This window comes from Dendrobium catenatum, unplaced genomic scaffold (genome assembly GCF_001605985.2).
Source record: "Dendrobium catenatum unplaced genomic scaffold, ASM160598v2 fragScaff_scaffold_407, whole genome shotgun sequence".
Lineage (NCBI taxonomy): Eukaryota > Viridiplantae > Streptophyta > Magnoliopsida > Asparagales > Orchidaceae > Dendrobium > Dendrobium catenatum.
This window is the reverse complement of record NW_021318869.1, coordinates 322,952-347,408: the sequence shown is the minus strand read 5'-3', so window position 1 is coordinate 347,408 and position 24,457 is coordinate 322,952. Positions and strand designations below refer to the sequence as shown.

The following is a 24,457-nucleotide window of genomic DNA, read 5'->3' as shown; positions in this document are numbered from 1 at the left end:
GCCTTTATTGGAAAGCAATTTAAGCATATTGAAGATATTCAAAAAATCGGAAATGTCATAAAGAAAATAAGATCATCTACTTATCATTTTAAACAAATTGGGGTGGAGGGGATGGCAAATTATTACTTCCGGTGTCCGGATTCGTCCGGACATCAATCCAGATGCGCCACATCATCAAAATACACCGGGTCCCAATGTATTTGGGTGATGTGGCGCATATGGATTGGATGTCCGGACGTCTGGTGACCGGACGTAATAATTCGCGGAGGGGATACTAAAGATTAAACAACCAAAATTTTGATTAGTATCCCATAATTTTTTATTAAGTAAAAAATAAAAGGTAGAGAGATACTTAGTTTCCACTAGTCTAGATCCTATTTTCAAATACCAACATATGCTAAAACAAAATCTATAAAAGACAAGATTGCTAAACAAAGAAAATAACATGAAATGCAAACAATAGTCATCCGCCGAGAAAATAATTTGAATCTTCACAGCTCCAAAAATTTTGTTATGCACAAGCTTCATCACCTTCACCCAATTCATTATACAAGTGCTTCCCATGGTGGTTCAATAATTAGAGCTATTTGATGAAGGAAAATTATTTTTTCCCCAAAAATCTCCTTGGATGTGGAAAATGGTCATCACAAATTAGGTTCTATAGATTACAATAAGGCAATTCATTTGAAAGTTTAAGTAAAATTTAAGTAATTTAAGCAATTATTACCCATGTAGTATAATGAATACTTTATTTTTTTTATTTCTAACATTTCTAAATGATGTTGTACATGCTATCAATTTTTTAAAGCGCACTATGTTCTTATAAATTACTTTTGTTTGTTTTTATAATAAACCGAGTCATATTGTAGATATTATGATTGTATTCAGCTGTATCAAAAATTTTGTCTATTATGTTATAACCATTGAGATTTTATAGATGTTATGTATATATGTTCTATTTCTCATCGAGAGTGATATAACTATTGAATTATATTATGATGTGTCTAATATGATCGAATCACAGATAAAAAATCATACAAATATTTGACAAGCCTATTTTTGAATTAGACCACATGTTTGAATAAAAGTTAAATAAAATTTGAATATGGGTCAAAATTATAACATTTTAATATTAAATAGAATATTTTTTGAATCTTATTAGAATATTATAATAAATTTGTTTCAGGATGAACTTTAAAAAATATCCAAAACAAAATATTTTAATTAAAGAAGAGCATTTTAATTTTTTTATGAAATAAAATAATAAATATGTTTTTATAATATTTGACATTATATACATATAAAATCAAATTTATTTATTCCTTAAAATTTTAATATTTTTATTCTATTACTTTCTTGCATAAATATACCCTAACTTTCCTCTGCCTCTGTTTTTTCTCAAGCTCGCTTCAAATGGGAAGGAACCGTAGTCGGAGTCGGAGCTACAGCCCCCGCCGCAATAGCCGCAGCCCCCCTCGCCGGAAGCGATACGACGACCCACGCGATCGCTACCGTGGTGGGCCAAGTCGCAGCTTCCGGGACCGGCGTGGCCCGCCCTCGGGCCTCCTCATCCGCAATATCTCTTTAGATGCTAGGTTTCCTTCTTCCCCATTCTATTCTTTTAATCTCTGTTTTATTATTTTGTTTGGTTTATCTTATTTGTTCATATTTATCTTTTCTTATTTGGGCTCCTTCTTATGTCCGTGTTTTAGGGTTTTATCCTTTTTCTTCCTGCCTTGTCTTGACAGTTATTATATTGAATGGAAAATTGCTGAAGTCAAACTTACTTGAGTCTGTTATGAGAAACTAGCTTTCTCTTTTGGTGTTTGCCCTTTTTAAATAAAATTTACTACCTTTGCTTTTTGAAAATTTTAGGTCTTGAAATATACCTTGGTACTGCTAGGGTTGGAAGCTGATGGTGTGGTAGATGTGTTTATTGTTCACATGTATCCATCAAATGTGGTTATGAATGATTATTCCCTGCTATATGGATTAGTTATCAACATATTGGACGGATATTTAGGGGAAATTGATAATCCTGTCTCGGTGGATTACCTTCTCCATTACCAATGTCAAAATCATGAAAAGTGTTCATGGGTACAATAGACATTTTGGTGTTCAAATTCTACATGCATGATACAGTTTCATTTGAAAATATTGGCACAACACAGTTTGGACAGTTATAGAAGATATAAGCTTCACGTGTTGAAAGGTAATTTGTTTAAATTTTTTTTCACAAATAAGTCCTATGCTGAAATATGCTAGCAGATTAAAGTGTTCCTCAAGCAAGAATAGAAATGAAAAAAATAATAATTTGAGCTCATTTTTCTTAGCTTTAAAGCCCTATGGTGAGACGGGCCATTGAAAAAATTGGTCATGTGACTCATGTGATGATGGGAATCCCCAAGAGTTTGTTATTGTCAAAATTATGTGTATTCTCAATAACTTTAGGTGTTATTGCAGTTGGAAGTGCCATGTAGTTCCCTTGATATTCGTGAATTTGAGTTGTGTTTTTCATATGGTATAACTAAAACTTCTTTGAAAGTTGGATTGTTATATTTTTATCTTTTTTCTGAGTAAAATAGGGAAATAGTGACTTTAAAGGGAAGCCATTTTATTTTCTTGTAGCTAATGAAACTAGAAAGAATGTGATAGTTCCATTCATTGTACAGTTTCTTTTTCTTGGACCGTTTTTTTATTGTATTGTACATTATGGGGTTGATTGAATGTTGTTTTTTGATTTATAGCATGAAGGTTTTGACTGTTGCGTAAAGAAGTGTTGTAGAGGTAATGTGGTTGATGCTGTATGGGTGTAAGCGGTTTGAAAATGGAAGTAGTGATTTCTTTGGTTTTTTATGTTGATTTTAGCTGTTAGAAAAGCTAGAGCGGATGCGAAAGCCTAGGAATATGGATTGCATTGGTTTTCATGGAAGGGTTTAGATGAAGGCTTAGGTTGTGTTTTAATAAGGTTTAAGGATGAGGATAAGTTGTGGTTCTATGTTGGAGTTTGTGTGCCTTTGAGGTATTTTTGTTTTTAATTTGGAACTGATGCCATTCAATGAGAAAAACCCACAATAAGAGAGGATATTGAGAGAGATCAAGATTGGTGTAAAACTTATCGAGCAAGTTATTTCATCCAAATATTTGTATTAAACCTATGTCTTAACGAGTCTCTTAAAGGATGGTCTTTATAGTTTTATCTGTACAATACGAACAATCATATGATAGATGATAAATGAAAAATCTATCCTAAGACGATAATTAAAGACAAAGCATGGTCATCACTAGTGGAACTAATGGAAATAACTTAGATGGTGAATAAGGTCTGACTGGTTGATGCGCCATTGGTTTTCATTTTTTGTTTCACTTTTCAACATTTGATTTGGTAACCAGTTGAGATTGTCAGAGTAGTAAGGTTTGGGATATAAAGAGTTTCTTTTATAGGAGAGTGTGGAAAACTCTAGTGAGGTTTAATGAGGATTTCATTGAAATTTAATGAGTGTTATTACCAAATTTGGATGCATATATGTATTATTTACCAATGTATTTGTTTCCGATGCTGATTAGATTCTTTCTTTTGTGTCCATAAGCATAAAATGATGCCTGTACTTACAATTTTATGGATGTTTTTATGTTTGTGTGTGTATATATATATATATATATATATATATATATATATATAATTTGGCAATTGCATCACCTATCTCATTCTATGCATATCCTATTCATGATAATATGATTGATTTGCTGTGAGTTGACTTGGATGAAATGAATTTTGTTGCCTAAAGTTTCTTTGGGTTGTTATGTATTAAAAATTTTGAATTCAGATTTTGTAGTGGGGCTACATGTATTTGGAGTTTAAAAAGATTGTTAAGGAATTTTAGGGGATGACAGGCTTTTTTTAAAAAAGGAAAAGTTTTTATTTTAAATTGCTTGAATGTTTAAAGTTGAAATGGGTCACTGAGAGAACCTTGAAAAAGTTGATGTGATTTGGCTTAAGGTATGTTGGAAATTTATTGGAGAGGATGGAGCTTATGTATGGTAGGAGGAAAATTTGTTATTCATAAATTAGAAAAAAAGATTGTCATGGAGGGGAGAGAAAATAAGATTTAAAAATGCATCTTAGGAACTCTAACATCATTATTATCATTAGATTTAGCCCCTATTTGTGGCACACATTTTGCTTTGTACCAAACCTATTATATAAACCATCTAAAATGTAGATTTTTCTTTATTGTGTACTCTTTTTGTAGGACTTGCAGTTTTTTATAATCATTATAAGCCTTTTTAGTTAAAATCTTGCCATGTTTAAAAAGTTCATTTTTTTTCTTGAATAACCTTTGTACCTCCTCACTCACCACCAAGTCTTTTTATTAATGTTCAATTTATTTTTACTTTGCTAAAACTTCTACAATAATTTTTTAATGAAAATTGCCATTTATCCTACTCTATGTTTGGCTTAGCTAAATAATTTTAATTTGTGTTTATTAACAAACCATCTTTAAGGATTAGCAATTTCATACTTTTTAATTTGCACTACCTTATCTTAGGACCATAATTCTCTACAGTTTTAAGATATACACCTATAACTATTGTTTTATGATGTATGGTCAAGCTTTCTCCTGCTTCCTTAGATCATTTAAAGAAAATTTTTCTTTCCTTCTAAGTAAGAAGAAATCTATTTGTGATTTGGTGACTTCCCTTTTGTAGGCGATCAAATATTTTTCTCATTTTTTTAATTGTGTTCGATATTGGAATATCATAGGCTAATAGGTTATCAAATATTACTTATGCCATCTCATTTCCATTTTTTGTTCCATAAATATCATCTCGTGACCAATCCTACTTGAGCCAATATGCTATTCAAATCACCCCAAAAACTATTTTTTTAAAAGCAGGTATGTGTTTAGTAGTTCATCCATTTTCAAATATTTAATTTTTAAAATATAAATATTATGGATAATTATCTTAATAGCAATCACCTTATCACTCATTGTGCTAATCTAAACAAATCCATCTTTCAACTCTTTCTATACTACTAGCCCAATCCCATTCTTATTGTTAATCATTTCAACATACAATAACTTATGTCCTTCTCCAATATGCTTGGAATTTTTTTTTTTCATGTAGTTTATTGTTACAAAAATCAATGCTATTATATTCTCATTCAAAATTCACATATTTCATGTGCAAATTACTAAAGATGATATCCTAGTCTACCATTTTCTGCTTCTCACCATAATTATGTTAGGTCGTGATGCCTTGTATCTGGGGAGCATCCTATCACATTACGAGCAGCACCATAAACCATAGTCAACAATTCCTAAAATCTAAGGTTGAACTGTAGACAAAAAATTAAAACTATTCAGGAGCTTTTTATTTTGTAAAAAAAAAGATGTAGGATAAAAAATATTGCTTCCAAATTGAAGTTACATGGTAGGGAAACAAATGGAATTGTGGACAAATCAGAGAAGCAAATTGGTAGGGCTGCATGATTCGATTGGACATTCAAGTGCTCTACTTGGAACAATGACATCGATTGTGAATTCACTTGTATGGAAACAAATATTTTGTTAATCATCAATATGACATCACATCTAGTTCCAGTCTAAGTATATCAATTCATAGAGTAAGGTCGTTGGTAACAAATTTAATAACAACTTATTAGAATAATCCTGACAAACATAAAATGATCAGGAATTCAACTAATGTATTATGAAGCTAAAATAACAATGAAAAAAAAAGGCGCGACAAAAGAAAAACTGAAGCGGTTATACCATATAGTTTGCAAACATTTCTTGCACATCTTGATATAATACGACAGTTCTAGTTTTGGCTTTCTTTTGCAAATACGGTCAAATTGATAGGCAGACAAAGCTTCGTGGTATATTATTATAGTTGACATCTCATCAAGTTTTAATGGCCTAAGATATTCTCGCATTAGATGTGTCTCTTTTTCCTCAAATTTTGTTCACAAAGCTCCTGATATTTCTTTTTCTGCTTCATAAGCATTATGTTTTTTTTTGGTATCTTATATGATATATATTTCTGGATTTCTTCTTTTTTTGGGTTAGCCTTGTTTTATTTTATTACATGCAGGGTTCCTAAGATCATAAATCATTTTTAATTTATGTTTTTTACTACCCGACTTCTCATGAATATGCCAAGTAACTTCTGGAATTTGGTTTTGTACTTCCACCATAATGTTTTCAAAGCGGAATTAGTACATTACTGTAATACTAGGTTTCTAATACTTATTTTCTATTGTATTGCTTTGATGGATGTTGTAATATGTTTTGTGATTCATCTTTGTAATTGTTTTATTGCAGGCCAGAGGATCTAAGAATCCCTTTTGAACGGTTTGGTCCTGTGAAAGATGTTTATCTTCCAAAGAATTATTACACCGGGTTTGTTGTCTTTTTAACATTTTTATGTTAAATTTATAGTTATATGAGATTGGACGTCATTTCAAGATCACATGTTGATCTAATTTCACTTGAGATGTGATCTGCTTACCATGATTAGAGCCTCATAATTTAATAAAGTGATAGAGCAACAACTATTGTCTCCAGTAGGTCCACGGTGGGTGACTGAGCCACAAGTGTTGTGATGCACCCATGGATCTGGGGAAATTAGACTTCTGGCTATAAATTCTTAGTTGTGCCTTCTCCATTAATATAGCCTTTTAGGGTAGTTTAGTTGGTTGCCTTGTGTCAACATATGTCAAATTTGTATCAAAGCTCAAGGTTGCATCATCATATAAAAAAGAAGCAGGGCAAAATTATTGGGTTAATTAAAAAACAATAATGAATGATGCAATTTAATTGAAATCATGTTGGTTATGGTTCTAAACAACAAGAAAGCTTTTATGAGATTGAAATTTATATTCATATATTTGATGGGTGGTATAACCTTATTAGGGAGTTCTCAATGTTAGATTGATTATTTGGAGAATTTTTTTAATGCTACAATTGTTTAACCCCTTTATAGTTGAATTTTCTAAATCAACGTTAGTGGAGCTTGCTCAATTATTTAACAATTTTTTGCTGTTAAATGTATTTTGGTTGATAAAGAACATAAATTTAATAAACAATGTATCATTCAATGAATCTAAGTATATATTGTATGATCAATTTAAGAATAGTAGATGAAGTAATCAAGATGTTTTGAATACTATGCTAGAGATATAGGTTTTATGGTTAAATATTATTTGTTAATATAGGGTCTTAGGCATGAGAGTAGGGATGAATTAAGATAGATTACTCCAAAGAGGTAATGATTTTTATAAAAATGTTTGGATATTACAATCATTTTATTAGGATTTCTATACCTACGATTGATTTTTCTTCAGGAAAATTTGTTTTAGTGTGATCTTATTGAAGACTTTGTAGGCGATGAATATTATTCAATGGAAGTTGTTGAAGCATTATCTAGAATGATACAATAACCTTATTAATTCCTCATTCAATTAAAAAAGATTGTACTATGTTATGATTTTGCCTGAACCGTCCAAACCAGCCCAACCTGGGCCGGTTCAGACCTATAGGAGAGCCGCCTCCTTTGAATGCCACCCAAGCTTGTGGGCCCCCTAGGGTGGCAAAGAGAGAGAGAGAGAGAGAGAGAGAGAGAGAGAGAGAAAGAAGGGGGCGGAATTTGCATAGGGAAACTATTTGAATATTGGTTTATTTTAGGAATCCTTTTATTGGTTTTTATTAGGAAGATATGTATTAAAAGAGGAGGGGAGGCTAGGGTTAGGGCATGCATCCTTTGAGTTGTTCTCTTGGAGTTTTCCTTGGCGTCTTGGACTCTAGATCTATAATCTAGAGATCGGGAGAGAACGATCCTCCTTTCGAATTGAGGATCAATTGTATATTTCTTTGTGTTTTGTTTTGATTCCATTATTGCAATTTATCGTTTTTTGATTGATTTCATCCAGATTTTTGCATTATCTCACTGTTTTTACTAATTCTTGCTAGGGTTGATTGCGAACTCAAGTATTTCCTCTTGGATTACTTGCGAACTCAAGTATTTCCTATCGTATTACTTCAAATCATTCAAGGCCATCATGAGGGGGTGGCATAAATTTGAAGTTCATAATCTTCTTTAGTAATAGCCAAGAATTATTAGTACAATATTCAGTCAAACAAATAAAGCCATCAATATTGATACAAGTCCATAAATCAGATATAAAATTAACTCTACTAAATGTTTTAATTAACAAAGCTTGAATTTGATTTATTCAATAAAGCTTAAATTTGCCCCTTCTCCCTACTATAAATCTTCTTCTCCCTAGTATACATCTTGCAGTAATTTCTTACATTATTTCCATATGCAAGTTGTAATTCATGATGAGAATAAAGCAAGAGTGCTCTAAGACCAACCCATTCAATTCATTGGAAAGGCAAATCATGCATAAGAATGCAAGCTGAATATAAATAATAAAACTTATGATGATCAAACTTTGTGTCAGACATGGATTGATATATTGGTGTCAGTTTGTAGAATAAGCTAACCTATATCATGAAAATACATTTTATAATTTGGTAGACAATACATCTTATAATTTGGTAGACGGTTTCCCAAATTGCAAGTGCCAAACTTACTATTACATTGATAACTTGAGCCAAATTTTTTACACTTACACCGCTGCTTTTCATTATTTCCAAGAGGTATCATTTCAAAATGTCCCCATGTAGATGGAGTCAATCTCTTTCTTCCTTTTAACTGTTCTATCACTTACACCTTAATCCATTTCTTCCTTATCATTCTCTTCATTGTCCGAATCATTCAACTCATCTTTCTCTTTGGCATTAACATTATCACTAGCAATTTGCTTATTAAGATCATGAGGGGTACTATCAATAAAATGATAATTTCCTTATCTTAATATATGTAAAAAAATAATATATTAGCACTTAATAGACTTAAGATTATTAAAAAAATATTAATAAATGCATAACACCTTAATTTCGACCAACAAAGTGCAATACATAATAAAGGCTTAACATATTAAAATGGACCAGCAATTACTCATTATACCTTACAACCTTCATTAAAGTAGATGCATAGCACATTAAAACTTCCGGCCTCTGATAATATGATGTTAAATTAAATGCATCTTTTATAATGACATGAAATTGCACTTAAGAATCTCAAACCCTAAGTGTCCATCAAGAGATTCAACAAGATATTCTACGACAGTGAGAATTTAGGGTGGAATTAATATGGTAAAATCAAAGTTTGGGAGGAGTCAAGTGAGAGTTACTTTGATGACATCTTGGTCGTGTGACTCGGGGTCATATCCCATGTAAGTATTGTGTGGCCAAACTGCAACCGCAAAGAGGCAAGTAGGGCTACAAATGAACCGAGCCGAACTTTTTCATGTTCGTGCTTAAGCTCATTTAACAAGACTTGTTTGAGCTCGATTCAATAATATTCGATATTTTTTATACCTGTTCGAGCTCGAGCTCGTATAAAATTCCTCTGTACGAGCTCAGCTTGAGTTCATATTTGAGCTCAGTTCATTTAAGCTTATTGAGCCTACTAATGAGCGGCTCATTTAACAAGCCGAGCTTATTAACGAGCTCGAGCATTTAACAAAATAAACATTTTTTTTTAATACAAACAAGAGTCTAATCGATCTGTCCGCCCCACCTAGCTTGCGGAATTGGCAGCCAAACTTTTTCATTGACCCGATTCGTCTGTCTCCGCCAAATTTCAAATGGGCTCCCAATATCTTTCATTATATAAAGCAAAAGCAAGATGTATTGCATGGTGTAAGACTAAACAAACAAGTTTTTTTTTCCTCCTGTTGAATGAGCGAGAGTACAAACCGGTAGTGGACAACAAATAGTAGACAGTGTGAACGCATGAGCGGAAAACGAGCGGGATTAGGGAATTTATAAAGAAAAAATAAATATTTAAATTAGTAAAAGTAATTTAATTATATTTATTTTCAAAACTCTAATCAAGCTTTGTAACGAGGTTTAAACAATCCTGTTCTTGAACATAAACGAACCAAACAACAAGCTCGTTTATTTAGCTATTGAGTATTTATCAAAAGTGTTCAAGCTTATTCATTTACCTTGCCAAACGAACATGAACGAGCTCTTATCGAGCTGAGCCACGAGCAGCTCGTCGAATGATCAGTTCATTTACTTCCCTAGAGGTGAAGTCGGCGATTTGGGATTTGTTGTTTTGCGAGAAAGTGCGAAGTGGTTGTGAGTAGAGAAGCGTGAGATTAAAAATGAGGAAGGGCTGACATCATCATGTTTACGACAATCACATGCATACTCTAGATAATTTTATGTTTTTGGGGCCAATCTGGCTCGACCTGAATAGTAAACGAGTTTATATTTTAAAATTGATCTCAACCTATTCATTGATCTGGAAACAAGATTTTTCAAATTGAGTTTGGTTTGAGTTATCGTGTCGGGTCATTTATGGATAACCCTACATTAGCCTACATTTGAATAGATAGTCATATAAGGTATTCGTGAATTATAGGATCACATATGGGATCATATGGTTGTATCACATGTACTTTTGATCTTGAAAAATTAATCTAAACAATATCACGGCCAATGTATTTAACTTTACTAGGCCAAGGGCCAATGGAAGGGATTCAGAACATTAAAGAACACTACTGAATATAGGCATGAATAAAACTACTTAAACTAAAATAGAAACTCCTGAAGACCAAAGAGCTACGAAAGTAGCATTTGCTAAACTAAAATAAAACTCAGAGTATCAATTTGCACTACCCAGTGCATCTTGTATTTAACAAGTATAAACGTTGATGTTTGCATCTTGTCTCATCTCATGGTATATTACTCAACTAAATTTGTTTGTTTTAGTCAGTCTAAACTTTGATGTTTGTATCATCGTGTTTGATTGCATGGAAACCTGATTGAATTTTTTTTTTCTTTACGTTTTGGCCTTGGCTAAATTTACATGCAGCTGATGTTTAAACATTTATTACTAATTATCTTTGAATGAATTTCAAGGATACATTTATATTGTATAATTGTTTGACTTGTTTTTCACTAATAGGATAAATATTACAAGCTGCTGCAAGCAGGAAAATCTTAAGTTGTGAATAATACTAAACTTTATTTCTGATTGAGAATATTGTGGGAACTAATATGTATAAAGCGGCTATAAAATAGGCTATGATGAATGGATTAAGTATTGGCAACTAAGAAACCACTAGCATATAGTGTGAATGGACAATGAAAGTTGATTAACTATGATGCAAAGTTGTTATAGCAAATAGCCGAGGCTTGGTTATGGTTAATAGAACTTGGCAGCTTAGGGATCTCATTGGTTGTTGGAGATATAACCATTGATGCAAAGAGATTTGTTCAACATGAGAAGCATAGAAAACAAATTATTAGACATGATATCTACGTTTTCTTTGAATCTTGAATTGTAATTACATGTGGGAAACAAAGTTTGATTTATTTAGTCGTACTATCAAGCCAGACTCAACTTGAAATTGAGGATTTTTTATTTCAACTTGATTTACGTTTGAATTTGCAGAAAAAAAAATGATTGATTGAGTATACTTTCAGGTAGGGGTGTCAATTCGGGTCGATGGGTCGGGTTTGGGTCGAACCCGAGTTGATCTGGCTCTAAACGGATCAACCCAAACCCAACCTGTTTTTACAAACGGGTTGGCTTTCTCAACTCGGACCTGACCCGCGTGGGTTGCCGTGTTGACACGACCCGACCTGACCCGGATTTTTTGAAATTAGGGTTTAGGCAGCAGCCAAGCAGTGGCCCCGTTTCACAAACGGGTCGATTTGTTAAACCCGAACCCGGATTTTTCCAGGTCAGGTTTCGGGTCGTGTCAAAAATTGACACCCCTACTTTCAGGTTACTTTGAGCATATATATATATATATATATATATATATATGATTTCTAGTTGAATCAAACTAATTTTGAACAAGCAATTTTGGAATTGAAGCACTTTGATTTTATGTTCATTAATCTTCGTGCTATCAGCAAGGAAGTTTTCAATGTGATAGAAATATCAATTCAAGCGGCTAGTATGGAGAAATTGAAGATGTGTATTAAAACTTGGTAAGATAGGGTGCAAAGGTGTTATATTAGACACATGTTGGCGCAACACTTATTTGAGCCTTGGTTGTGGACAAAAGATTTGGCAGTTTGGGTGTCTATAATGGATTGTAAAAATATACAGATAAGATAAAGATTTGATAGTTTTGGTATGCCTGATTGAGAATAAAGATTTACTGATAAAACAGAGCTAGACTAATATGAAACATATGAGAATAAATATTTACATTTTAGAGCCTTGAATTGTAAATGCACATGAGAACCAAAAAGACTTTATTTACTAGCAAACTGTACTATCGTTGTTTAATATGTTAATAACTTTTGTTTACATTGATCTTTTTTGGGAACTAATCCTTTGATTGTTAATGCATTTTTAGTTTTAAGGTAATTTTTGTATCGTATTATTTTTTATGCTTCATAGCTTTTGCCTCTTTGGTGCAAGTAAACCTTGGATGTGCTTTCTCAGGGAGCCAAGGGGTTTCGGGTTTGTTAAGTATCGATATCCTGAAGATGCAGCTGAAGCAAAGCTCCAGATGAACCATCAAATTATTGGAGGACGTGAAATTTCAATTGTGTTTGCTGAAGAAAATAGAAAAACTCCTCAGGATATGAGGACGAGTGCTCGAATAAGGTATGGGTTCTCTTGTTTCCTCTAAAAGGTACTCGTTTCTAGCGAATGAATGGTAGCTTACCCCCATTTCTGTCCAGCAGCGGGAGCGGAAGATACAATGGTAACAGTAGAGGACGCTCTCCACCAAGATCTCCAAGACGTCGGTACAGATGTCAGTTTTCAAATAGATGACGCTATTGAATTTAAGATCTGTTTGTCTTTTGCATTTCCTCATAATTATGGCTGTTAATGATGGACCTATTATTCGCATACTTGCTAATGTTTCTGCTTTTCTCCTCCTTGACAGCTTATTCACGGTCCTCATCACCAAGGCACGATTCAAGGTTTGAAGTTATTTTTTAATGTTTTTATGTTTATTTTTGGCATCCAAGTTTTTATAAGTTTGTCGCCATTTGAAAACTCATTATAAAGAGCACCTTTAAGCTTCGTTTGGGACGGCTTTCTTCCTGCTTCTTAAAGCAGTTTTTTAGTATCAAAATTAAAAATTTAGTACTAAAAAATACTTTAAGAAGCATAAAAAAACCGTCCCAAACGAGACTTTATTTAAATTGATGCGAGTATGTAGACTTCTTAGGTTTTGTTACATGTTTAAGTTTCAAATTTTTTTTCTTTTTGATTATCTTGATATTATATGGTTGGAACTAAAAAATTCTTGTTATCATTCCTAGTTTACAGGGTTTCTTTGAATGACATGTTTCTTTTTTTAATTTCAATATTTTTTTATTGGGAGTCTCTATCGTCAATTAAATGCCCTTAAGAAGCTGAAATTTTTATTAAGGCTTGTTATAAACGTGCTTGTCTGCTGCTTTAAGGTCGCCCTTGAATGGATCCGATTAACTTGGCGGTATTGCTCATGCAGATCATTATATTGAAAAAAGATAAAGAATGATTGGATTGTAAAGACTTTAAAGTGATTGAGAGATCCAAAGATTTTGCCTCTCTTAGTTTCCCATCTTTTGAAGCTACCCCTGAAGTGGTCATCGTTGATTAATCTTCAACGACATAATTCCCCTTGATCACATGGTTTGCTAGATGATCAACAAATCCCTAATATAGAATTTTTTTCCCATTTAATATTGAAGTTTATTTATCTTGCTTTTGTATACTATCCAGTTACAAAGATATTAAAGCTTATATTTACAAAAGATAAAGGACTGGTGATCTGCAAAAAGCCTGGGAGGTGAAAAGCCTTTTATGCTAGAGCATGGAAGTTAGTTCTCCATTGCTATCATACATTTGTTCAAAATAAAGGAATGGTTCTATGAAAGATGTGGCAAAGAGCTCGGAAGTGTATGGACCAAAGAAACTATCATAAATTTGTTCAGTTTCTATGGAGTATGGAAAATTTTCAGGTAACATTAATGTTCCCATTATGTAGATTCTGAATACGAAGAACCGTGAAGTATTTCAACCTCCAAATAATGGTCTATAATCCTACTCAATTACACTGTTTTCCATCGAATTATCACAGTTCTGCTCTGTTTTGCTTAGGCTCTTTTGTGTATTGCTTTTGTTTATTTGTTATATGAATTTTGTGCTTCTCATATGAATCTGCTTTCTTCTTACACTACTGAATCTCTGTATCTTTTCATAATATATAAAAGCAGAGGACGAGATAGGTCCACTCGGGATGAGTACTACTCTCCGCCAAGATCCCGCACTCCTCCAGGCGATGAAGATCATTACAAATCGCCAAAAAGATCACCGAGTCCCGAGGCAAATGCTCCACACTCAAGGTCCCGCTCCTACAGGTGAGCTTAAATTTTCTTTGGGGGATTTACATACATACTATTTTATTTTATACTATTTACATATCTAATCCCTAAAATATTAATATTACATGTCTACTATTCATATAACAAATTTGAGTGCATGAAATATAATATTAAAGTTTATATGATGATATGAATGATAGAAATGAATTATAGGTGTGTTATATTTGATATTAAAGTTGTATATGGGTGGTAGGCATGTAATATTAATATTTTGGGTGTTAGATATGTAAATATCATGAAATAAAGTGGTATGTATGTAAATTTCCCATTTTGGGGGGATTTACATACATACAACTTTATTTCATACTATTTGCATATCTTTTTTTTTTTTGAAGAAATTATTTGCATATCTAATACCTAAAATATTAATATTACATGTCTTATCACCCATAGAACAAATTTAGGTGCATGAAATATAATATTAAAGTTTATATGATGTGGAACGATCATGATTATAGGATGATATGAATGATAGAAATGAATTATAGGAATGTTATATTTGATATTAAAGTTGTATATGGGTGGTAGGCATTTAATATTAATGTTTTGGGTATTAGATATGTCAATATCATGAAATAAAGTAGTATGTATGGGAAATTTACATGCATATCACTTTATTTCATACTATTTGCATATCTAACACATAAAATATTAATATTACATGTCTACCACCCATAGAATAAATTTGGGTGCATGAAATGTAATATTAAAGTTTATAGGATGATATGAATGATAGAAATGAATTATAGGAGTGTATATTTGATGGTAGACATGTAATATTAATGTTTTGGGTATTAGATACGTAAATATCATGAAATAAAGTGGTATGTATGTAAATTTTTCATTTTGGTTCTCTCTCTATTATGACAATGCCCTTTTCAAATAATAAATTGTAATCAAAATTTTTCTGATTGTTCAAAGCAGTCCTCGTTGATTCTGACAACGCTGGTGATAAAGCAAAGCATCCGCTTCTTATGTAGTCGTAGGATTACTATCTGGTAAGCTTTTTTGGTTGTCTGCTGTTGTATTTCAAGCGGAAGTTGCAAGCATTAATGGCTGTCTTTGTCATGTAGTCGAGTTGGTTTGCTCTGGAAACTGTTTAGTACCGTTTACTTTTGTGAGTCTATATCACTTTTTAATTATGTCGTATAACGGTATGTGTTTGCACTCTAGGATTCTTATAACCTGGTTTTTAACATGCCTTTTCGTTTATTCTAAATTGTGTGATATTTTGATTGAATTGGTTGGTTCACTTGAATTCATCATTTATAATAAATTTAGGTTTTGTTTGGAATAGTTTTCTTATTGTTTTATTTTTCAAATTGTAATCATAATTTTTATTTGATCATTATTTTTTTGCTGCTTCAAAAAAAGTTTGAACTAAAAAGTTGTTTACAACAGTTTTAAAAAGTTATGTTTTCGACAATAACTTTGCAATGCAGTAAACAAAGCCTTTTCAAACGAAACACTAGGGCTATTTTCAGATGGTTGTAAAGTTGGCTTTTATAGATTTATAATAATGTTCAATGGAGCTCATGTAAAATATGACATTATCGCATTGAACTACATTTAAGTTCTAATGCCTCCATCGAGAACAATTATTAGGTCCGGTGAACGTACGTAGAGGAACGCCCGGTTGGAGGTAAAATCCTGGCAAAAAACTCGGTATTTATTCGGTATTGTTATGTATTATTTGATAATAATGAGGAATACCGCTCTGTGAAGACTAATACCGAGCAATACCGAGTTGTACCGAGTTTTTTCTAGGAAAAACTCGGTGTTTTTTTTGTATAACTTGGTATTGCTCGGTATAACTTGGTATTGGGTCTTCACATGATGGTATTCCTCATTAGTGTTTGGTATTGCTCGGTATTTCTCATTTTTTGGCGCGATTTTGCCTCCGACCGGACGTTCTCTACGTCCGGTCGGAGGACGTAATAATTGTTCCTCCATCGAGGTCCCTTTTGATTGCACCTACATAGGTATTATAATATTTTATTGATAGCTCTTAACTAATATGATATTCATTTGATTTCAAATTTTTGCACTCATATTTGTTGTAATTTCATATTTCATGACTTAATATAATATGCAAGTTAATATTTCATGTATAGAAGAAGAATATGAAATCAATAAATAACTTAGTATTTTTCTTTCTAAGAATATTGCCAATTAATAAAATATTTATATAATCATATCACATCTCATTTTAAGCCTGAACTATAAAAATTTGTATGTGGTCATTCATACATGAATATTTGATTATAAAGCCACTCAACCAAATGTATATGTGGTCATTCATACATGAATATTTGACACGAATCGACACGATTCCGCTTTTGGATTAGACCCAACCCGTCCAGACGCGAGCGAGTAGTGAGCGGGCTGGTGAGCGCACGGACACGAGTTCGCAGGCGGGTGCGCGAATATATATATATATATATGAATTTAAAGTTAATGAAAGTACATTTAAAAGATAATCATGGCGAATCGCATAATTGTGTACATAATCATAGATGTTGCATTGAAAAAGCCACTTAAGAACTGAATTTTTTTAAATAATTTTACTATGAAAAATAATGAAGTGAGTGATTATATTTATTTTATATAAATTATATTTTTTCTATTTTGTTTTAATATAATTATTTGATACTTTATCTTGCATGTGTACTTATTAAATTTATAATATCTTATATAAATTAAATTGAAGAAAACTACGCAATCAAAGTTACAATATGAATTATACAAACATGAAAAATGTTTATATAAATTGATTTGTATACGTAAAAGAAAATGAAATGAATCAATATGTAAACAAAGTATAAAGATAAAAGATATATGCATGCAAATACAATAGTTCATCTCTTTATGGTATTAGCCGGAGATGTAATATACTCGTGCACGATAATTATTGGTACAAAATTTAGATGATGCTTTTGTAATAAATGAATTGTTAAAATGTAAATTTTAAAAGAAATAAAAATTTGAAGAACATTTTATCAATACAAAATAGAGTATTCTTATTTATATTGAATATTATAGATATGTTAAAGTGTTTTTAAATATCTGATTTAAGTGTTTTTAAAATTATGCTCAAACCTTGATAGAAAAATAAATAAATAAATAAATATGACTTATGTTCAATTAGGGTTAAAAACGTTTGATCATCGATTTAATTTTTATTGTATATGATTTAATTTTTGATCAAATTTTGTTCTCATATTGTTCAAATATTATTAAAATCAAATTTAGTCAGAACTGTTTTAAAAAGTAATCCAATATTTAAATAAAAAATATTTTGATTTGGATTAAACTTTTAGGTATATTTTTCAAAGAAAAAAATATTGGAAATATATTATAGGCCTATAAACTCAAATGTCTTTCTCTATGGTGAACTTAATTAAATTTATGATCTTATGCAAATGCAAACCGAGTTGTGAGAAATTTGATTTCCAATTAAATCAAAATCGCTCGAATTCGTTTCCTCGCTATCACCATAACATTTAGGGGTTGTCTGATAACGGATTTACTCCAGATTTACGATAAATCCTGCCAAACAGTTTTCGACCGCTTCGTAAATCCCAGTCCTTGGTAAATCCCGGATTTACGACATAAATCAAAGATTTAGTAAATCCCTTGGTTCGAAGGATTTACTAACTTACAGACTACGGGATTTACGAGCTTGCGAGATAGCTAACCAGTCCTGAAGGAAGGAGGAGGTGAAGGTTACATACGTAGTGAGCTAGCTCCCGTTGTGACTTGCAATCCAACTCCTTTGGAGGAGGTGAAGCAGCGAGCGAGCTCCCATCGTGCAAAGCACGCATTGCACGCGAAGCCAAAGCAACCATGAAGAAATAGCGACAATGATGAGGGAAAACAACGAAGCACTCGATAATAGGAAAAGCAAATCCTATGCAGCCTACATTATTAAGTATTATTACCTGATAATATAATAAATTAAACTAAATTAGCAATGTAATATAATTTATATATTAATAATTAATTAGATTAATTAAATAATTAGTAGTATTATTAGTAATATAATGAAGTAATCAAATTTACTTTAATTTAATAATTAGCATTATAATTATCATTAAATTAAATTAATTAACATTTGTAATTGATTAGTTATTATAGTTATTAGTAGTATACTTATCATTAGATTAATTTAACATTTAACTAATTCATTAAATCATTCATATAAGTATTAGTAAAATCATTTATATATTGTTTTTAAATAATCATTCATTAAAACTAATTGATGTGTCACAAAAAATTCATTTTGATCAGACACGAATCTCAATGCAAAAATGAGGTTGAGACAACAAAAATTAAAATAATATCATCTAATCTCCAATTTCAGCAAGCTTATAGTCAAATTGAACATCTCAAGGAGACGACAACATCAAATTTGATCCAATTCAAGCCCAAATGAGCCCAAGCAAATGTCTAGTATATTTAGAAGTTTTAGAGCATTAATTGGACTATAAATAAATATTCAAATATGACATACTTATAATCAAATTGAACGGCTCGACGAGACGAATTCAACGAGCCCAATATCACTCAATTCTGACATCATTAACGCACTTAAATGTTCGATAAACTCTTCATAATCAAGAGAATTAATATGAGTCATCCGATATAGCACTCCCAACATGTCATTGATACTTTTCATATTAACTAGACATGTTACTCCCAAAAAATTATAACTAGCCCTCCATTTTTCGTTTGAAAGAGCAGGAGAAAAAATGAGGAAGATAAGGAGAGAACTTGTGGAATTCTCTTGTCACCGACCACCAGCGGATCTTTTCTCGATCACTGACTGTTGCTGGACTTTTTCCCAATCATCGTTGGACTTCTTCCCGATCATCAACTGAGGATAAATCTCTTCTCGACTATCACTGAACTTCCCCCCATGCGTTGGCCACCGCTGGATCTCTTTTCGACCACCAAATGTCGCTAGACTTCCGCACTTTCATCGGCCACAGCCAGATCTTCTTCTCGACAATCAGGAATTGTCAAACTTCCCTTCATTATTCGACTATCGCCAAAACTCTTCCTTGATGTTATCAATGCCAGATATCCTCCCAAATACCGTCGCATGTCGACTATGATATTTACAACCTTTGTCGCCCATCGATTACAATCTCTTTGGCCAACATATCTAGACTACGATCACCTCGACTGCCGTCGCTCGACTATGATCATTCCAATCACTATCACCCAACATATCTATACTACTATCCTTCCAATCGTTGTCACCTGACTATGGTCCTTCCAACTGCCATCAACTGACTACGCCTTTCCAATCTCTTTTGTCCGTCGACTACGGTCTTTCTAACCTCCTTCACCGCCTGCTATAACCCTTTCGATTACCGTTACTCCAACTACGATCTTTTCAATCTTTGTTGCTAGCCAACTATGATCTCTCTAACCAATATTTCTAAACTACGACCCTTCCAACCAATATCGCCAAACTACTTTCTGACCTCCGTCACTTGTCAACTATGGTCTCTTCAACCAACATCTCCATATTACGGTTTCCCAGATTGTCATCGTTCGACGACGATCTTTTCGACCATTGTCACCCAATTACAATCTTTCTGATCTTGAATACTCGTTGACTATGGTCCTAATAACCAAACAAACATGTCAACACTAATTCTTACAACTCCCACCATATAATGCACTGTATATAATATATAGTGACTACATCAAGCCAATGCCTTCCCCCCAATGAAGGATCTCATTTATTATCAACTGCAAACACTAATGAATTCATTTCAACTTTGAAGGCCTCATGGTTTCCCCCTTTTCAAGGGATTTCGACTTAAAAAGTCTGGAATCTCTTATGAATGCTGCATCCCTACTTGTTTATGTGTTTTTGTGCTAGATCTTCGTATAAGATTGGGATGGCTAAACTTTATATTTCTCTACCGCCTCAATTTTCTAAGATGCAACACTAATTAATTAGGATTTAAAAATATAATTAGATAGTTAGTAATATAATGATTAATTTAAAATTAACACCTAAATAATTAATTTGATAATTAGTAATAATTAAGTTAAATTTCTAATTATATTGTTTATCATTATAATATATTAAATTCAAACTATATTAAATTTAATTTCTAAATAAACTAATCATTTTAAATCTTGAATTACTTTGCCAAATAATTTCTCAAGATTTATAATAATTTAAAATATGTCATATCATATAATTTTCATGATACACCACTCTTTGAATTTATTAAATCCAAATTTGAATGATGTATTAAATCCCATTAAAATTCATTCCTATTTGTTGCCAAATAAGGAACTCAAAAAACATAAAATAGAATCATCGAGTCCTTTTAACTCAAGAGGCGGGAGATTCTGGAATTCCCAACTAGGGTTTTCAGAGTTCTAAGTTGTTAGGTTTTGTGAAAGTGCGAATGGTTGGTTGAAGCTCCAGCTGTCAGCGCTACTGTACCGCATAGGCTGAATGCTCTCCGTTCGCGTTTTGGATTTAATCAAGGTAGGCCTTGGATAGGAATTGGGTTAGGGCTTCAGTTACTGGTTTTGCTAGATTTTGTTTTTTTCATAAGTTAAAAATTTGGTGACGTAGATGCAGAATTGGTGTTTGTTTGCAAGAATGGCTTGTAAAGATCCCATTCTTTTGCTTTTTTCGCGAAGGTTAATCCTTCTTGAGGTTCGGGGTTCCCGGCTTTCGCGTTTTGAGTTGAAGTTTTCGGCTTCTTTTGTTCGCTGACACTTGATTGTTAGGGTTAGCTTGTTTAATGTTGTTGGGCTTTATAATTATTTTGGTTATTTTTTAAATTTTCAAATTGAGCTTGTTTTAGTTTTAGCATTTCAGCATGTGCATCATTAAGGGGCTGTTTGGTTGGCAGTAAAGTAAATGTAAATTAAAGTAAATACCTATATTTTATTTTTTTTTGCTGTTTGATTTGATAATGAGTGTAGTGAAATAAAATCCCGTTGTATTATGAACTTCCCTCTATAGTTCATTTTGTGGGTAAAGTAAAATCGCTTAAATTCGAGCCAAAAGGAATTCATGAGAGAAATTTGGCTCCTTTGACAACGAAGACTTCGCCCATTCTATGACAATCCCTTCATGTTGGACTTCACTCATTCGACAATGTTCCCTTTGAGCCTGCACGCTGTGAAAGTAACACAATGTATGCCATTTGCGTGCTTCTTTGCCCCCTTGGACGACGACGTTCCCTGTTTGACTAAATTGATGAAGTCGGCTGTCATTGCGGACAATAAGGAGAATCTTCGCTCGCCGCACCTATGCCCTTCGACACTCCGGGATGGCTGCCGTGAATTCCGCTTCTCGATCTCCACCAAACTATTCTTCTGATTAGTCTATATATGCTTCAAAGCGGTGGATGGGGTTGGCCTGATCGAATCAACAGCTTGGATGAGATGCTTCTTTGCTTCAAGGTATGCCTTTCTACTTCTAAGCAAAACAATGTATGACACTCTGTGCGGGAACCTGGAGCCACAAGATGGCCGGACCATCTTGTGCAGAAAGTTGGAGCCGCAATGTATGTCTTCTATGTTTGATCAGTTAGGGACTTTAATATGGCAAATAAATTCATTTTAGGAATAGACACACCAGGTGCTTGATTGAGTGTCTCATCCAAAAGAGCCTTTGATTTTACTTTACTCTACATACACCTATCAAAACTTTGACGGTTAGCATTGTTGTCCAAGTGGGAAGAATTGATGTAACATAAGTTCTATAGCCAAGTAGTAGAACACTAGGAATGCAATATGATACTTTCTTTCAATAAAAAATAAACCAACAACAACTAAATGAAACTTAATAGTAAGCAAATATAATAAAATGATTAGGAAACCTTGCAAGCAACAAACTAAAACATAAAATAAACTACCTTAGAACAACTTAGAAAGATCACCTCACATGCAAATATGAAAATTAGAGAATGATGTTCAAAAGAAAAATCAAACCAGTGGTTTCCCACCGAAATTTGGGTCCTGCTCAAGTGGCTCTCCTCCGACAAATACCAACAAACAGGCTAAACAACACCTTTCACTCATAATATTTGTAGAAGAAATATACAAGTGGAAGATAATACATGGAGAGAAGAAATAGATAGAAAATCAGGAAGAAGAGATAGGTGTAGGAAGAATATAGCTCCCAGGATAGGAAGAAAACTCTTAGGTTTGGATCAGATTTCATCCACCAACAATCCTTTTCCGGCAGCAAATCAATCATAGTTATAGGAGAAAAAAGGTCCAAATGTCCACATAAATGTGCCACCTCAATTAGCCAATAGAAGCCACTTATTGAGAAGATAAAACACTAGACTAGGAATCAGCAAAGACGGAAGGGGAACAATCAATAGCAGAAAACCATAGCCTAGGGAAAACTAAAACTGCATGGAAAACAACAGGAATTTCAAATATTGCATGGGGAGGGAACATAGAGAACACCCAACAACCAAATAATACGGTAAGGAATGGGCCAAGCCCAATAAAGAAAAAACAATCCAAAGATTAAATACCCATTTAGCTACCAAGGAGCAAGGAAACAAAATCAACATGAGTGGAAAATCAAAGCAGAGAAAATAGCTAAGGGCACCAAACTCAAGCATGATCGTAGGTTGATTTCCATAGGGGTGTAAGTGAGCCGAGCCGGCTCGTGAGCCGGCTCGAACTCGACTTGATAACGAGCTCGTGAGCCGAGCTTATCGAGCCGCGAGCTCGAGCTCGTTTGTTAAACGAGCTCGAGAGCTCGCGAGCCAAAACGGCGGGGGAGGGGGCCCGCGGGGGGGGGGGGGGGAGCCAAGCTCGATTGACCAAAGGCGGTAATTCCAAATGAGCAAGGTGACGTGCTTGGAGGCGGGATTTCCAGTTGGCGGGATTTCCAAAAATTAAAATGATCAAACCGGAAATTCCAAAAAAAATGAAAAAATAATACCATTTCGGTATTTCTTGACATAAAAAAATATATATAATGTTAATTTTATTTAATCTAACCAATGAAAAAGCCTGACAGCTGCTCTTATTTTTTTGGGAAGGTGAAAAGCTGCTGCTTCCTTTTGCTTTTTTTTTAAATCTCATTAATGATCTCAGCTCATATCTTATCCCCATAAGAAAAAAAATATATTTTATTTTCAATGCTCAACGCCTAAACCTTCTTCTCCAATGGTAAGCTTGACGTGGATGACGCGGACGAGGAAGACGACTCGCTCGAAGGTTGTCCGGATTGCCGAGGCTCGCGAGCCGGCTCAAACTCGTTAACGGTGGAACGGGCTTGAGTTCGAGCTCGCTTTCTGACTGACGAGCCGAGCTCGATAGTGTCAAAACTCGACTCGACTCATTTACACCCCTAGATTTCCATCACAAGGCACATGAAAGAAAACATAATCCAAAATTAAATAACTTTCAAAAAATAAGAAAATAAAATACAAAATATAAAATGATAATCTTTGATTGCATCAAGAATGCTTTTGTAATGCAAGCTTTCTTATTTTGTAATACTTTCAATTGTCTTTATCTTGATACCTTAATGCTTGTGCCTTCCTTTTTTTACTTGTTTTTGTAGCTAGTTTGAAAAGTAAATATTGTTTCATTCTTTGGTACTTTGCAGGTGAATTGTTGACTTTGAAGAAACATCAACTTTCTGTTGCGTTTGGCTACTGCATTTGCAATTCACTAGAGGTACTTTTGAAATCTACATTCTAGTATTATGTGATAATAGCACTTTTATTCTATCTGAGAATCCTTGCTCATTCTTTTTTTCCTCGTTATCTCTTTTTCTCTTCTTCACTCCTTTTAGCCTCCCTCTTGCTCTCGATATGTGTCCTTATATGCATTTACTACTCACATTTTTTTTTTCTGGACACAAAACCTCTCAGCATGGTCACTTATTGAACTGTCTTTTTGCTTAATGGCGCACCACTCCATGCCTTCTCTTGCTTGATGTTTCTTTC

At 33.2% G+C, this 24,457-nt stretch overlaps 2 protein-coding genes across 8 annotated transcripts in view; both read left to right on the top strand.

Annotated features, from left to right (window-relative positions):
* The first annotated feature begins 1,379 nt into the window (after positions 1 to 1,379).
* Positions 1,380 to 15,708, top strand: LOC110107448 (serine/arginine-rich SC35-like splicing factor SCL28). Of its 5 annotated transcripts, XR_002304370.2 has the most exons (8): positions 1,381 to 1,595; positions 6,330 to 6,407; positions 12,550 to 12,714; positions 12,792 to 12,865; positions 13,001 to 13,037; positions 13,574 to 13,737; positions 13,828 to 14,066; positions 14,322 to 14,461. XR_002304370.2 is itself a non-coding variant. In XM_020837718.2 (7 exons), exons 1-7 carry the CDS (start codon positions 1,414 to 1,416, stop codon positions 15,421 to 15,423), a joined length of 687 nt encoding a protein of 228 aa, XP_020693377.1. In that variant the 5' UTR covers positions 1,382 to 1,413; the 3' UTR covers positions 15,424 to 15,708. The 5 variants fall into 5 exon arrangements, 4 of the variants coding, with proteins under 4 accessions (XP_028549978.1, XP_020693378.1, XP_020693377.1 ...); XM_020837718.2 differs by lacking the exons at positions 13,574 to 13,737; positions 13,828 to 14,066 and adding an exon at positions 15,414 to 15,708 and having other exon boundaries at positions 1,382 to 1,595; positions 12,795 to 12,865; positions 14,322 to 14,465; XM_020837717.2 differs by lacking the exons at positions 13,574 to 13,737; positions 13,828 to 14,066 and adding an exon at positions 15,414 to 15,708 and having other exon boundaries at positions 1,383 to 1,595; positions 14,322 to 14,465.
* Positions 15,709 to 20,811: 5,103 nt separating this feature from the next.
* LOC110107446 overlaps positions 20,812 to 24,457 on the top strand; it is a 29,016-nt gene continuing 25,370 nt past the window's right edge. For 2 of the 3 annotated variants that reach the window (XR_003700469.1, XM_020837714.2), the window contains exons 1-2: positions 20,812 to 21,009; positions 24,115 to 24,185. The gene's annotated coding sequence lies outside the window, so the exon portion shown is untranslated. The remainder of the gene's footprint in view (positions 21,010 to 24,114; positions 24,186 to 24,457) is intronic. The other variant, XM_020837715.2, reaches the window with a different exon arrangement.